We start from the raw sequence: 16,045 nt of genomic DNA, 5'->3' as shown, positions 1-16,045 counted from the left end.
TCAACATTTCTCTCTGGGAGGCAGTGTATATAATTTGGTTCTCAGTTACAGGAATTCTTAGAAGAGTGAATACTGTCCAGGCTTATGCTTATTTCACTTTTGCCTGTGCTAGAATATTCTAGTGAACTATCACTCGATAATATATCTTTCCAAAAATTATTTAAGGTGGTTTATCATGGAAGCAATTACACAAGCAAGGTAATAAAGTGGAAGTTGTAAATAAGGAACAAAGAGGGCAAAAGTGTAGGATGGAGCCTTATGTCTGTCCCTCAGTGTCCTGGCAGCTGGGGCCAAAAGGGACGCACGAAACTGCATTCTTCATCATGAAGACGGAAGCATATTGTCCCTCAAGGGAGAGGATTTAATACAATACTAATCTTATCACCTGGGACTTAATATTAGTGACATTTATTTAAAACAAACAATGTTTTCAGCGATAGTTCTGAAATGACAAATCACTAACTTGAAATTTGAAATGAAAAGAAAGAAGCAAATGTCTAGTGGCAGTTTCTTGTAGAGTTAAAGAAGAGAGAGCGAGAAGGAGATAAAGATGGTATAGTGTGTAGTATATTTTAGAAAGAGTTTCATGAAAACCATTTAAAATTACAAAAGTGGTTTTTTTTTGATACACAGATCTTTTATTATGTATGAATCATGAGTTCATGTTCCTCTTTCAATTCAAATGCTTTAGCGGAAGTTGCCTATGATGCATAAAAATCTTCCCTTGTTGCATACCTCATTCCCTATAGCAACATTCCCTGTGTCTGTGGGTATCGCTATGTGGTCTGGTTGTTTCTTAATGAGGAGGGGGGTGAGACGTGGCAGTTTTGGGGGGTTTCCAATACCATAACCATTGCTTTCTTTTTTCAGGAACTGTATCCAAATCCTTGCTTCACTTTGCTCAACAGAAGTGAGGTGCTTGGTTGTGTTTTAGTCTTCTCTTTTTTGGATGCTGCTGGTCATGCCACAGATAATAAAGAATACAACTCTTCAAAAGTCTTGAGCTTTATAGATGGCACAACACTTCCTATATCCCATTCCATCCTCTGGAAGAAGTAGACCATGGTGCTCTCTATCAGTAAGCCACTCAAGATGGCCAAAAGGAGAGCTTTCCGTTGATCTTCAGGGTCACTCTAATTGCCTGAACATTTGATGTAAGGACAAATACTGTAATGAGTGAGGCACAGGAGTGTGTCATCATGTTCCCAAATGACAGCTGGAAGCAGCAAGAGTTTTCCATAGCTAGATCATAATAACGCTTTCAACAGCAAAATGAAGTTGAGTTTCTTTTTTTCCTGCTGTCATCGGTCATTCTACTCACAGGAAAGTAAAAAATGCCAATAAAAAATGGCAGTTTGTTCTAGAGAAGCAATTACAAACATGCTGGAGACATCCCACTCCTTGGTATATTTGATTAAGTCATCAGGGTCAGTGTTCCGGTTTGAACCTTGAAGCCGCCACCACCTTAGGAATGCTACACAAAGCAAACAAAATGTGCAGAGTTGTCCCTGCATGTTTATTTTAGTACTGAAAAGAAGATGCCTGTAAGGCCTTGGCTTTGCATAAAATCGCATTAATCAAGATGATAACAGGATCATACCCGATATGTCTGTCTACAGGCTTTAAGGCAGGATTTGCAGATGGTTATCTTCAGCACTCCAAGGTTATTGGCTCCGTACAATTCCTCGGCCCCCTGGTCACATCAGATGCACCTGTCCTGGCAGGCGGCCAAGGCAGCCGTGGGAGTGGCTACCACCCCCTCCGTGTCCCACTCGCCCAGCCGTAGCCCGCCCCGCCCACTGGTGCCCACTTCCGAGCAACTACAGCGGAGCCGAAATTCCAGAAAGTGTTTTCCTGGTTAAAGGACGTGGGTCCCCTCAGAGCTATAGATTCCACTATGCGTCATGCCCCAAATTTGGGTAAGGGCCAGATAAATATGAACACATGGGATGTTGTCGCTTATACTGGTATCTTGGGTTTCTGTGCTTTATTTTTCACAGAAGCCACAGATTTCAAGACTTAGGGTTATAAAAAGGATTCCAGTCACTGATAGTTTAAGAGGTATTAAACCCTTTACGTTCATTTAAAAAAGAATAATACGAAGGCAAAGTCAACTTCTTGAGAGCAGGGACTCATTTGTGAGGCTCAGGATCTGCTGCACGATTCCTGCTGAGCGGGCGGTGGTCAGTAACAGACATGCACCTTATTTCAAGCTCTTATAAATTCTCATATCAAGAGTGGCATCTGTCGTTGAAACCCTCATGGTCAATGGTCATTCGGCTGCAGTTAATAAAGGTCACTGAGCATCCTTTACCACTTATATTCAGAGTTAATAGGGAATGTCTGGTAATTTCTAATCTTGTTCTCTGTTCTTCTTTCTATTTAACCACATAAAAAAATGTCAGGCTATGTGCTTCCTTTTGGGGTGGGCAGAAAAAAGTCTGTTATCAAGATTTTTTAAAGTAATAGTCAAATGGAGCTATCTGGACTTTTCGCTTCCTTGATTTACTTCTAATTGTATTTCACTCACATTGCACTGCACTCGTTTGTACCACAAATATTTATTGCACGCCGACTATGTGTCAAGCTAAATGCAACAGGCAAACTCCTTGACCTCGTGAAAACAACGTTGGTCACTTTTTGGCAGGACACAGCGTAGTGACATGGAAGCATGGACCACTTAGGGAGGACACAGGAAGAGCTCCTTCGAGATTTGGGAGTATCAGGAAGGCTTCCTGAAGAAAAAGACATCGAGGATGGGGGTATTTTGTCCCCACAAGGTGAGAATAGAAAAAGGAAGTAGTTTCTAGGTGGAGGACAGAGCATATAGGGACAATGCCTATGGACAATGTGAAGACCAGGTACAGGCTAATGAGAGGAAATGGATGGAGAGGAGAGAAAAAGGGGTGAATGAATGTCAGGAGCTGAGGTTGGAAAGGTAAGCAAGGCCCTCATGTTAACCAGCCCTTCTATCATAGGACACTAGGAAGTCATTACAAGGTTTTCCATCAGAGGGGTAGCACGACCAGATGTTAATTTTAGAAACACAACTCCAACTACAGTGTGAAAGATGTATTAACAAGAAGGGGAGCAAAACAAGAGAACAGTAAGAGGGGGGATAGATGCAGAAGTATCAACTGGGAATGCTGGCCTGGAGGAAGCTGTGAGCATATGGTGTGGAGAGAAACAGAAATTCAGGAGATATTTAAGAGGTAGGTTTTTGGATATGGAAGATGAGAAAGGGGGAGAAGTCAGGATAATATTCTGATTACTGGTTGTGAAAAGAGCCAGTCATTCATTCACAAGGACCGCATGTCACGCATTTCTATTTATATGAAATGTTCAGAACAGGCAAATAGAAAATAGATGAGTGGTTGCCTGGGGCTGGAGGGAGGGGATGGGGGATGACTGCTAATGGGTCTGGAGTTTCTTTTTGGGGTGATGGAAATGTTCTAAAATTGATTATGGTGATGGTTGCACAACTCTGAATATAATGAAAACCATTTAATTGTATATTTTGGGTGTGTGAATTGTACGGTATGTGACGTATCTCAACAAAGCTGTGTGTGTGTGTGTGTGTGTGTATGTGTGTGTGAGTGTGTGTGGATGGATGTCTGTGCACATCCATGTGCAGTATGTGAAACAAACACTAGCCAGTTTGGGATCTGAATGTGGAGAGAGATCTAGCCAGAGGTAAAGATTTGGGAATCAGTAGTAACTGAAGAAATGAGAGGAGAAGAGAGTCCAAGATTGAACATGAGGCAACACCAAGGTGGAGAGGAGCCTTCCAAAGATACTGGAGAGAAACCCCCAGAGAGGGGGGAGGACTAAGAGGCTGTTTGACTTGGAAGTCAAGCGGGAGCTCCATTTTCTGCCAAGAAGTGGGGGAAAATTCCAACAGATGGGAAGCACTCTCCGGGGGCAGAGAATCCTTGCTCTCTCCCTTTGGCAGTGGGAGTGGAAGAGGGAATAAGCATTATAGAGGGAAGGACCAGCAGGTGCAAAGGACTAAGGAACGTGAGAGAAAGGCCCTGTCTGGCAGGGTTTCAGGCAGTTAGTGGTGGGTTGTGGATATGGGGGCTGGAGAGGGGGTTGAAGAGCAGTCCCAGGGCCAATGGGGAGGGCCTCTGCAATGTCTGGACTTCCTGCTGAAGGAACTGCTGAGCTCTCAGAGGAATCATCAAGGGAGGAACCCACTCACAAGATGGTCTAGAGAAACACTCTGGTAGGGGCTGGAGACGCCATGATGGGAAGCTTGGAATATCCTAGGTGAGGAATGATGATGGTCTGAAGTAGAGTGCTGCTCGTGGGTCAGAGGCAGGGCATGAATAGGAGTGAGCCTTGGCCAGGAGAAGCCATGCTTTAGGGGACAGATTTGATGTCAGGAATGAGAGAGAGGGCAAGATCCAGGATGACTCCCAGGTTCTTGGTCCGGGTCCCACCAGTGGATGACGGCGGCATTCATGGAGAGGAAGGGCAGGCTTGCACACAGGGAGTAAACTGCACAGTCAGAAGACCTGAGTGTAGCTAATAAGCCTGGCAGCTCTGGAGTGCTTATTGGGTCTGAGTCCTGACTAGTGAGAGGACACCACCTTAAGGGCTATTCATAGGATTAGATGTCATAGTGTGCGTGAACACCCCTCCCTCTAGGCCTGGAATTTAAAAGGTGCTCAAGTAAATGTCTTCTTCTTCATCCTTCCCTTCCTTCTTTTCCTTAAATTCACCCTTTGACCTGAGTCCCTCTCCTGTTACGATGTATTTCTCTTTCTGGGTTGGTATTTGCATCTTAGTTCTATTAATGCACCAGCAGACAAGACTGCTGGAGGACAGGGGGTTTACAGGACTGTGGGGGAGGCTTGGACCAGGAGGAAGAGGGGTGTTAGTGGACGCTATGGCTCCCATCTGATAGTAAGAGTGAGCCACTTACATGTAGCAGATAATAGTATGTGGAGTCCTCAGGGTTATTTAATGTTTTGGGTTTCCGGGGCCGTCTTGGGGGTCTCAATATTTTTGGCTCTTCTTCTTTAGAGATACCTACAAGAAAGGTGATCATAAACAAGTATTCAATTACAAAGACTATTATCAAGCAAGGTCTTCCTTTTGGGGGTAAATAAGAAATTATATACATACAACAGGGGTTCAAGCTGGGAGAAAGAGGAAAGACTTTGGCCCCCCAACCAACCCTTATCATATTCCTCATCACACGTTCCTTCTGATTGTTTGGTGGTCTGGGGTTTTGAGAGATAACGGAAAGGAAAGCCGGGCAAGAAAAGAAATGCATAGTTTGGTAATGTGGAATAGCATACAGAAGTTCAGAGGATGATGGGGAGAGGAGTCAAAGCTACCAGAAAATCCTTAAAAAGGGGTATTATGCCAAACATTTAAAGAAGAGTTAATACCTATTCTTCTCAAACTATTCCAAAACATAGAAAAGGAAGGAAAACTTCCACATTCATTCTATGAGGCCAGCATTACCCTGATAGCAAAACCAGATAAAGACATCACAAGTAAAGAGAACTACAGGCCAGTATCTCTGATGAACATAGATGTAAAAATACTCAACAAAATACTAGCAAACAGAATCCAACAATACATTTAAAAAATCATTCACCAAGATCAACCCAAGGATCTATTCCTGGGTTGCAAAGGTGGTTCAATATTCACAAATCAATCAATGAGATACATCACATTAATAAAAGAAAGGATAAGAGCCATATGATCATTTCAATAGATACAGAAAGAACATTTGACAAAGTATAACATGTATTCATGATAAAAACCCTCAACAAAGTAGGTTTAGAGGGACATACCTCAACAGAATAAAGGCCATTTATGAAAAACCCACAGCTAACATCATCCTCAATGGGGGAAAAACTGAGAGCTTTTCCCCTAAGGTCAGGAACAAGAGAGGGATGTCCACTGTCACCACTATTACTCATAGCACTGGAAGTCCTAGTCTCAGCAATCAGACAACAAAAAGAAATAGAAGGCATCCAAATTGGCAAGGAAGAAGTAAAACCTTCATTACTTGCAGGTGACATGATACTCTATATAGAAAACCTGAAAGACTCCACCAAAAACTAGAACTGAAAAATGAATTCAATAAAGTCACAGGATACAAAATTAATGTACAGAAATCTATACACCAATAATGAAGCAGCAGAAAGAGAAATTAATAGGAATCAATCCCATGTACAATTGCACCAAAAACAATAAGATACCTAAGAATAAACCTAACCAAAGAGGTAAAAGATTTGTACTCCTTAAATTATGAAACACTGATGAAAGAAATTGAAGATGGCACAAAGAAATGGAAAGACACAGATGGCTCACGGATGGAAGAACAAATACTGTTAAAATGTCTATACTACCCAAAGCAATCTACATGTTTAATGCAATCCCTATCAAATTACCAATAGCACTTTTCACAGAACTAGAACAAACAATCCTAAAATTTGTATGGAACCACAAAAGACCCTGAACAGCCAAAGCAACATTGAAAAAGAAAAGCAAAGCTGGAGGCATCACAGTTCTGGCCTTTATGTTATATTACAAAGCTGTCGTAATCAAAACAGCATGGTATGGGCACAAAAATAGACACATAGATCAATGGAACAGAATAGAAAACCTAGAAATGGAGGGGGAAGGAAAGATGGCAGAGGAGTAGGGAACCCTATTTCAACTGGTCCCCGGAATTGAGCTGGATATCTACCAGACCACTCTGAGCACCCACGAAACCAGCCTGAGATGTAAGAAGATCTGGATCTCTACAAACAGAATATCGCAGGCGGTTGGTTTCGAGGTACGAAGCGGGGAGCCGTGATTCTGCAGGCAGATATCGGAGGATAAACGGCAGCGGGAGGGTGCCTGGACGTGGGGATCCTACAACGCCGGTGAGCGACAGCCTTGCGTGTTGCGGACGGGGCACAGACTTGCAGACTGGTAGCAGCAGGGAAAGGACTCTAGGGCAGCCCCCGGGGCGGAAACCCGGAGTGGCGGGGTCGCTCACGCGAACTGGGAGCGGCTGGCGGTTTTAGAAGCACAAAGGGCAGAGACGTGCTCCGACCTGGAGGCAGGACTGGGGGCGCTGCGGAGGGGCACACAAGCCAGGATGCTGCAGTTTATAGTAGCACGGACAGAAACGGAGATGGTGTGGCCTGGAGAGCTCACTGAAGAACAGACTGCGGTCTCTCTGCTTTGAGGCAGAGGGTTGGAAACGGTCTCTTCTGCTCTGACTCACGGAAGAGATACAGAAAGCCGCCAGGGAAAGCCGCCAGAGAACAAAAGCCCCCAAAACTGATTCCCGCTGAGCCCATCCCCTGCCACAGGGGGGCAGGGCAACTCCGCCCAAACAGGGTTGCCTGAGTAACAGCACAACAGGCCCCTCCTGCCGAAGACAGGCTGGGAAAACAAGAGGCCAGCAACCCTAAGGTCCCAAGAAAACAGGTGCATCTTGCTTGGGTTCTGGTCAATAATTTGGACTCTATACATTCCTTCAAACACCCATCAACAGAATGACTAGGAGGAGGAACCCCCAAAATAGAAAAGACTCAGAGATTATGACTTATGCTGCAGATTTACAAATGGGTGCAGATATAACCAAGATGTCGGAGATGGATTTCAGGCTAGCAATTGTGAAGACAATAGCTAGAATGGAGAAATCAATTAATGGCAGCACAGAGTCTCTAAGGGCAGAAATGAAAGCTGAATTGGCAGAACTTAAAAATGCTATCAATGAGATGCAATCCAATCTAGATAATCTAACAGCTAGGGTAACTGAGGCAGAAGAACGAATAAGCGACCTGGAAGACAATATAATAGATAAAAAGGGAAAAGAGGAGGCCAGGGAAAAACAATTCAGAATCCATGAAAATAGAATCAGAGAAATAAGTGACACCATGAAGCGTTCCAATGTCAGAATAATTGGAATCCCGGAGAGAGTGGAGAGAGAGAGAGGACTAGAAGATGTATTTGAGCAAATCGTAGCTGAGAACTTCCCTAATCTGGGGAAGGAAACAAACATTCGCGTCCTAGAGGCAGAGAGGACCCCTCCCAAGATCAAGGAAAACAGGCCAACACCCCGGCATGTAATAGTAAAACTTGCAAATCTTAGAACCAAGGAAACCATCTTAAGGGCAGTTAGGGGGAAGAGATTCCTTACGTACAGAGGGAGGAACATCAGAATAATGTCAGACCTATCCACAGAGACCTGGCAAGCCAGAAAGGCCTGGCAAGACATATTCAGGGTACTAAACAGGCAGCCAAGAATACTTTATCTGGCAAGGCTTTCATTTAGAATTGATGGAGAGATGCAGAGCTTCCACGACCGGCAGAACTGAAAGAATATGTGACCACTAAGCTGGCCCTGCAAGAAATATTAAGGGGGGTTCTATAAAAGGAGAAAGACCCCAAGAGTGATATACAACAGAAATTTACAGGGACAATCTATAAAAACAACATCTTCACAAGCAACATGATGACAATTAATTCATATCTTTCAATAATCACTCTCAACGTGAATGGCCTAAATACTCCCATAAAACGGCACAGGGTTACAGATTGGATAAAAAGACAGGACCCATCCATATGCTGCCTACAAGAGACTCATTTTGAACCTAAAGATACATCCAGACTGAAAGTGAAGGGATGGAGATCCATCTTCCATGCCAGCGGACCTCAAAAGAAAGCTGGGGTAGCAATTCTTATATCAGACAAATTAGATTTTAAACTAAAGTCTGTAATTAGAGATGCAGAAGGACACTATATCATTCTTAAAGGGTCTATCCAACAAGAAGATCTAACAATTGTAAATATCTATGCCCCCAACATGGGAGTAGCCAACTACATAAGCCAACTGTTAACCAAAATAAAGTCATATTGATAACAATACGTTAATTGTAGAAGACCTCATTACTCCACTCTCAGCAATGGACAGATCATCTAAGCAGAAAATCAACAAGGAAACAAGAGCTTTGAATGATACATTGGACCAGATGGACCTCATAGATATTTACAGAACATTCCACCCTAAAACAACAGAATACTCATTCTTCTCAAGTGCACATGGAACTTTCTCCAGAATAGACCATATACTGGGTCACAAATCAGGTCTCAACTGATACCAAAAGATTGAGATTATTCCCTGCATATTCTCAGACCTTAATGCTTTAAAACTGGAACTCAATCACAAGAAAAAATTTGGCAGAAATTCAAACACTTGGAAGCTAAAGACCACTCTGCTCAAGAATGTTTGGGTCAACCAGGAAATCAAAGAAGAACTTAAACAATTCATGGAAATCAATGAGAACGAAAACACATTGGTCCAAAACCTATGGGATACAGCAAAGGCGGTCCTGAGGGGGAAATACATAGCCATCCAAGCCTCACTCAAAAAAACAGAAAAATCCCGAATTCACCAACTAACTCTACACCTTAAAGAACTAGAGAAAAAGCAACAAACGATGCCTAAGCCATGCATTAGAAGAGAAATAATTAAAATTAAAGCAGAGATCAATGAATTAGAAACCAGAAACACAGCAGATCAGATCAACGAAACTAGAAGTTGGTTCTTTGAAAGAATTAATAAGATCAATAAACCACTGGCCAGACTTATCCAAAAGAAAAGAGAAAGGACCCAAATTAATGAAATTATGAATGAAAGGTGAGAGATCACGACTAACACCAAGGAAATAGAAATAATTATTAGAAATTATTATCAACAACTATATGCCAATAAACTGAGCAATCTGGATGAAATGGAGGCCTTCCTGGAAACCTATAAGCTGCCAAGACTGAAACAGGAAGAAACTGACAACCTGAATAGGCCAATAACTAGTAATGAGATTGAAGCAGTGATCAAAAACCTCCCAAAAAACAAGAGTCCAGGGCCTGATGGATTCCCTGGGGAATTCTACCAAACATTCAAAGAAGAAATAATACCTATTCTACTGAAGTTGTTTCAAAAAATAGAAACAGAAGGAAAACTTCCAAACTCATTCTATGAGGCCAGCATTACCTTAATCCCCAAACCAGGCAAAGACCCCATCAAAAAGGAGAATTTCAGACCAATATCCCTGATGAATATGGATTCCAAAATCCTCAACAAAATCCTAGCTAATAGGATCCAACAATACATTAAAAGGATCATCCACCACGACCAAGTGGGATTTATCCCCGGGATGCAAGGGTGGTTCAACATCCACAAATCAATCAATGTGATAGAACACATTAAATAGAGGAGGGAGAAGAACCATATGGTCTTCTCAATTGATGCAGAAAAAGCATTTGACAAAATACAACATCCTTTCCTGATTAAAACTCTTCAGAGTATAGGGATAGAGGGAACATTCCTCAAGTTCATAAAATCCATCTATGAAAAACCCACGGCGAATATCATCCTCAATGGGAAAAAGCTGAGAGCCTTTCCCTTAAGATCAGGAACACGTCAAGGATGCCCACTCTCGCCACTGTTGTTCAACATAGTACTACAAGTCCTAGCAACAGCAATCAGACAACAAAAAGAAATAAAAGGTATTCAAATTGGCAAAGAAGAAGTCAAACTCTCTCTTTTCGCAGACGACATGATACTTTATGTGGAAAACCTAAAAGACTCCACCCCCAAATTACTAGAACTCATCCAGCAATTCAGTAATGTGGCAGGATACAAAATCAATGCATAGAAATCAGTTGCTTTCTTATACACTAACAACGCAACTTCTTATACACTAACAACGTAGAAAGAGAAATTAGAGAAACGATTCCATTTACAATAGCACCAAAAACCATAAGATACCTCGGAATAAACCTAACCAAAGAGGTAAAGGATCTATACTCTAGGAACTACAAAACACTCATGAAAGAAATTGAAGAAGACACAAAAAGATGGAAAAACACTCCATGCTCATGGATCGGAAGAATAAACATTGTTAAAATGTCTATGCTACCCAGAGCAATCTATACCTTCAACGCCATCCTGATCAAAATTCCAATGACATTTTTCAAAGTGCTGGAACAAACAATCCTAAAATTTGTATGGAATCAGAAAAGACCCCGAATCGCCAAGGAAATGTCGAAAAAGAAAAACAAAGCTGGGGGCATCACGTTGCCCGATTTCAAGCTATATTACAAAGCTGTGATCACCAAGACAGCATGGTACTAGCACAAAAACAGACATATAGACCAATGGAACAGAATAGAGAACCCAGATATGGACCCTCAACTCTATGGTCAAATAATCTTTGACAAAGCAGGAAAAAACATGCAATGGAAAAAAGACAGTCTCTTCAATAAATGGTGCTGGGAAAATTGGACAGCCACATGCAGAAGAATGAAACTCGAACATTCTCTAACACCATTCACAAAGATAAACTCAAAGTGGATGAAAGACCTCAATGTGAGACAGGAATCCATCCAAATCCTAGAGGAGAACATAGGCAGTAACCTCTTTGACATTGCCCACAGCAACTTCTTTCAAGATACTTCTCCAAAACTAGTGAAACAAAAGCAAAAATGAACTTTTGGGACTTCATCAAGATAAAAAGCTTCTGCACAGCAAAGGAAACAGTCAACAAAACAAAGAGGCAACCCACAGAATGGGAGAAGATATCTGCAAATGACACTATAGATAAAGGGCTGGTATCCAAGATCTATAAAGAACTTCTCAAACTCAACACCCAAAAAACAAATAATCAAGTCAAAAAGTGGGCAGAAGATATGAAAAGACACTTCTCTGAAGAAGACATACAAATGGCTAACAGACACATGAAAAAGTGTTCATCATCATTAGCCATCAGGGAAATTCAAATCAAAACCACACTGAGATACCACCTTACACCAGTTAGAATGGCAAAAATGGACAGGGAAAGAAACAACAAATGTTGGAGAGGTTGTGGAGAAAGGGGAACCCTCTTACATTGTTGGTGGGAATGCAAGTTGGTACAGCCACTTTGGAAAACAGTGTGGAGGTACTTCAAACAATTAAAAATAGAACTGCCCTATGACCCAGCAATTGCACTACTGGGTATTTACCCCAAAGACACAGATGTAGTGAAAAGAAGGGCCATATGCACCCCAATGTTCATAGCAGCAATGTCCGCAATAGCCAAACTGTGGAAAGAGCTGAGATGCCCTTCAACAGATGAATGGATAAAGAAGATGGGGCCCATATATACAATGGAATATTAATCAGCCATCAGAAAGGATGAATACCCAACTTTTGCATCAACATGGATGGGACTGGAGGAGATTATGCTAAGTGAAATAAGCCAAGCAGAGAAAGTCAATTATCATATGGTTTCATTTATTTGTGGAACATAAGGAATAGCATGGAGGACACTAGGAGAAGGAAGGGAAAAATGAGGGGGGTGGGAATTGGAGGGAGAGATGAACCATGAGAGACCATGGACTCTGAGAAACAAACAGGGTTTTAGAGGGGAGGGGGGAGGGGGGATTGGTTAGCCCAGTGATGGGTATTAAGGAGGGCACGTACTGCATGGAGCACTGGGTGCTACATGAAAACAGTGGATCGTGGATCACCACATCAAAAACTAATGATGTATTGTATGGTGAGTAACATAACATAATAAAATTAAGAAAAAAAAAAGAAAACCTAGAAATGAACCCACAATTATATGATCAATTAATCTTCAACAAAGCAGTCTTTCAACAAATGATGTTGGGGAAACAGGACAGCTACATGCAAAAGAATGAAACTGGACTACTTTCTTACACTGTACACAAAAATAAATTCAAAATGGATTAAAGATCCAAACATGAGATGGGAAACCATTAAAATCCTAGAGAAAAACATAGGTAGTAACTTCTTTGACATCAACCATAGCAACTTCCTTTTAGATAAGTCTCCTGAGCCACGGGAAATAAAAGCAAAAATGAACTATTGAGACGACATCAAAATAAAAAAGTTTCTGTACAGGAAAGGAAACAATCAACAAACCTAAAAGGCAACCTACAGAATGGGAGAAGATATTTGCAAATGACATATTGGATAAAGATATAGTATCCAAAATATATAAAGAACTTAAAAAACTCAACGCCCCCAAAATGAATAACCCAATTAAAAAATGGGCAGAAGACATGAATAGATATTTTTCCCAAGAAGACATAAATGGTCAACAAACACATGAAAAGATACTCAACATCACTCACCACGAGGGAAATGCAAATGAAAACTACAGTGAGATATCACCTCACACTTGTCAGAATGGCTAAAAACAACAGCACAAGAAACAACAGGTGTTGGTGAGGATGTGCAGAAAGGGGAACCCTCTTGCACTGTTAGTGGGATGCAAACTGGTGCAGCCACTCTGGAAAACAGTATAGAGTTTCCTCAAAAAAGTTAAAAGTGGAACTACCCTACAATCTAGCAATGGCACTACTGGGTATTTACCCAAAGGATACAAAAATACTAAGTCAAAGGGATACATGCACCTCCATGTTGATAGCAGCATTATCTACAATAGCCCAAGTTATGCAAACAGCAAAGTGTCCATCAATAGATGAATGGATAAAGAAGACGTGGGGTGTGTGTGTGTTTGTGTGTGTGTGTGTGTGTGTGTGTGTGTGTGTAGGAATATTAGCCATAAAAAAGAATGAAATCTTCACATTTGTAATGATATGAATGGAGCTAGAGTGTATAATGCTAAGCAAAGTAAGTCAGTCAGACAAATACCATATGATTTCACTCATACATGGAATTTAAGAAACAAAACAAATGAGCAGAGGGAAAAAAAAGAGAGAGGTAAACCAAGAAATGGATTCTTAACTATAGAGAACAAACTGATGGTTATCAGAGGGGACGTGGGGAGGGATGGGTGAAATAGGTGATGGGGATTAAGGAGGGTACCTGTTGTGATGAGCACCAGGTGTTGTAGGAAGTGTTGAATCACTATATTGTACGCCTGAAACTAATACTACGCTGTATGTTAAGCTAACTGGAATTTAAATAAAAACTTAAAAAAAAGGGTAATATGCTCATAGAATTTTGCTGTGATCCCCCAACCACCAGCCTTACACAGTGACCCATCCATTCAAGCCATGCACAATCTCTACTTCAAGGACCATCTCCTATGTTATGCCCAAACAAGAACACTGCTTTTTCATTTACAGGGTTGCCTCCCTTCTAAATGTAGAACCTCAAGCTATTAGAATCTTCAGACCTGACTTTAAAAACCTTCACCAAGAAAACATAAAGTTTGTCATCTTTTTCTGCTCTTTTTTTTGTCAATATAGCCAAGTTCTCAAAGCTGTAGCAACATCACTAGAGCTTCTGAGTGCTCTGCATACTTGGTTGTTAGTGCTTGCCACAAGGGCTTTACATTTACAGAGCTAAGGGGCCTCTCATCAAGTATTTCTGTCTGTTTGTCATGATTCTTGACCACTGCATCCCCTGACTGAATTTGTGCAGAAATATCTGTTCAATGGATACATCAGGGTCAGGGTGGGTGTAGGGTATGGGTGCTTATTGGAGAATGACTTACATTCAACTTATATCTGAGCATACATTTGTTGGCTGGACTTTAAAGGCAGTAATAGATCATGATTTTGTATAATAAAGGGGAAGGGATGATTCCTCATCTAGATGTAGAAATACACAGAGAAACTGAATTTCTCCCAACAATACTAACCAAATCAAGTCAAATAGAATCAATCAGTGAATATTTCTACTATGTGTAAACAACCATGACTGGTAGTACAAACCAGTTTCAACCAGGATAGAGACTTGAAGATGTCTAACTTCCTAGTCTCATGCCCAATCCACTACCTGAACATACTTATCACAACGGCATTCATATTCTCACATAATCTAGCTCATTCATTTCAAAGTCTATGGGAAACTGTTGGATGACAAAGATAGATCAGCTAGCTGGGAGTACTTTTTAGAGGTGCAATGCATGGAACAATCAGAGAAAACCACAGCAATCATACATTCTTTTTTGAATAAGACCAAAGAAAATGAGATCTTTGTTAAGGAGACCCTGTTAATAGAGATTAGTGATAGACAGGAAGAGTGAAAGCACTTTTCCAACCAATCTCTGGAGATTCATCTTCTGTTCTCTCTCTCCGTTCCTCTCCATTGGCATAGGCAGAGGAGTGGAGGGATCCAAGTATCTGAGCCCTATCGGATCCTGTCCTAGACTGTCAAAAGCATGAGGAAAGATGGTGAAAGCTGGATTCTTGCCACCACCACAAATAGTGGTCTTTTAGTTTTTTCTTTCTCCTTGCTAATCGTCTCTCTCAGTGTTTATTACACCTTTTCTATGGCTCTTGCAAAGTCTTATCATTTTAAAATGTATTGGTTATATCCACTTATATTATTCATTTGAATCTGAATGGCAAGAAACATAAGCATATAGTATGAAGTTATTATGTTTTTAGAAGCATGAAACTGCCCTGGGACTAAGTTGTAACTTGACTTTATTTATTTATTTATTTTTAAAAGATTTTATTTATTTATTTATTTGAGAGTCAGAGAGAGAGATATATAGAGAGAGCACGAGCAGGGGCAGCAGCAGAGGGAGAGAGAAGCAGGCTCCCCGCTGAGCAGGAAGCCCGATGCGGGACTCGATCCCAGGACCCTGGGATCATGACCTGAGCCAAAGGCAGACGCTTAACCGACTGAGCCACCCAGGCGCTCTAACTTGACTTTAATGTTAAAGTCTGAATTAAAATATCAGAGAATGACTATTGTAACAGAAGTTAATTAAGTGGAAGGTGGCAAAGAATCTGAATAAAGGCCAGGAGAGCGGAAAACAAAACCAATTCTGACAATAAAGAGAGTCCTGCTCATCTCCACTGTGCCATCAAATGTTCCCCCATTCAATCTCATTTCTATTACCCAGACTATTGAAACTGCCTTCTAGAAAGTCAAGGGTGACCACTTTACTGACAGATACAAAGGCCCTTTATCTGTCCCTCAATGGCTGACTTCATCATTTAACATTATTGACTACCCCTGACCTTCACGACTGAGGGTGAGATTTCTGAGGGATTATCCCTTATCTTATTTATCTTTGTATTCCTGGCATTT

General features: G+C 41.3%; 1 protein-coding gene and 1 pseudogene across 1 annotated transcript in view; both read right to left on the bottom strand.

The window, feature by feature from the left end:
* MYO3A (myosin IIIA) overlaps positions 1 to 16,045 on the bottom strand; it is a 229,963-nt gene that overhangs the window by 9,545 nt on the left and 204,373 nt on the right. The window contains exon 30 of the mRNA XM_032396700.1: positions 4,928 to 5,034. Coding sequence (XP_032252591.1) covers positions 4,928 to 5,034 — 107 coding nt within the window. The remainder of the gene's footprint in view (positions 1 to 4,927; positions 5,035 to 16,045) is intronic.
* On the bottom strand, positions 960 to 2,751 carry LOC116627039 (annotated as a pseudogene).

This window comes from Phoca vitulina, unplaced genomic scaffold, assembly GCF_004348235.1.
Source record: "Phoca vitulina isolate PV1807 unplaced genomic scaffold, GSC_HSeal_1.0 scaffold93, whole genome shotgun sequence".
Lineage (NCBI taxonomy): Eukaryota > Metazoa > Chordata > Mammalia > Carnivora > Phocidae > Phoca > Phoca vitulina.
This window is presented reverse-complemented; position numbering and strand designations above follow the sequence as displayed.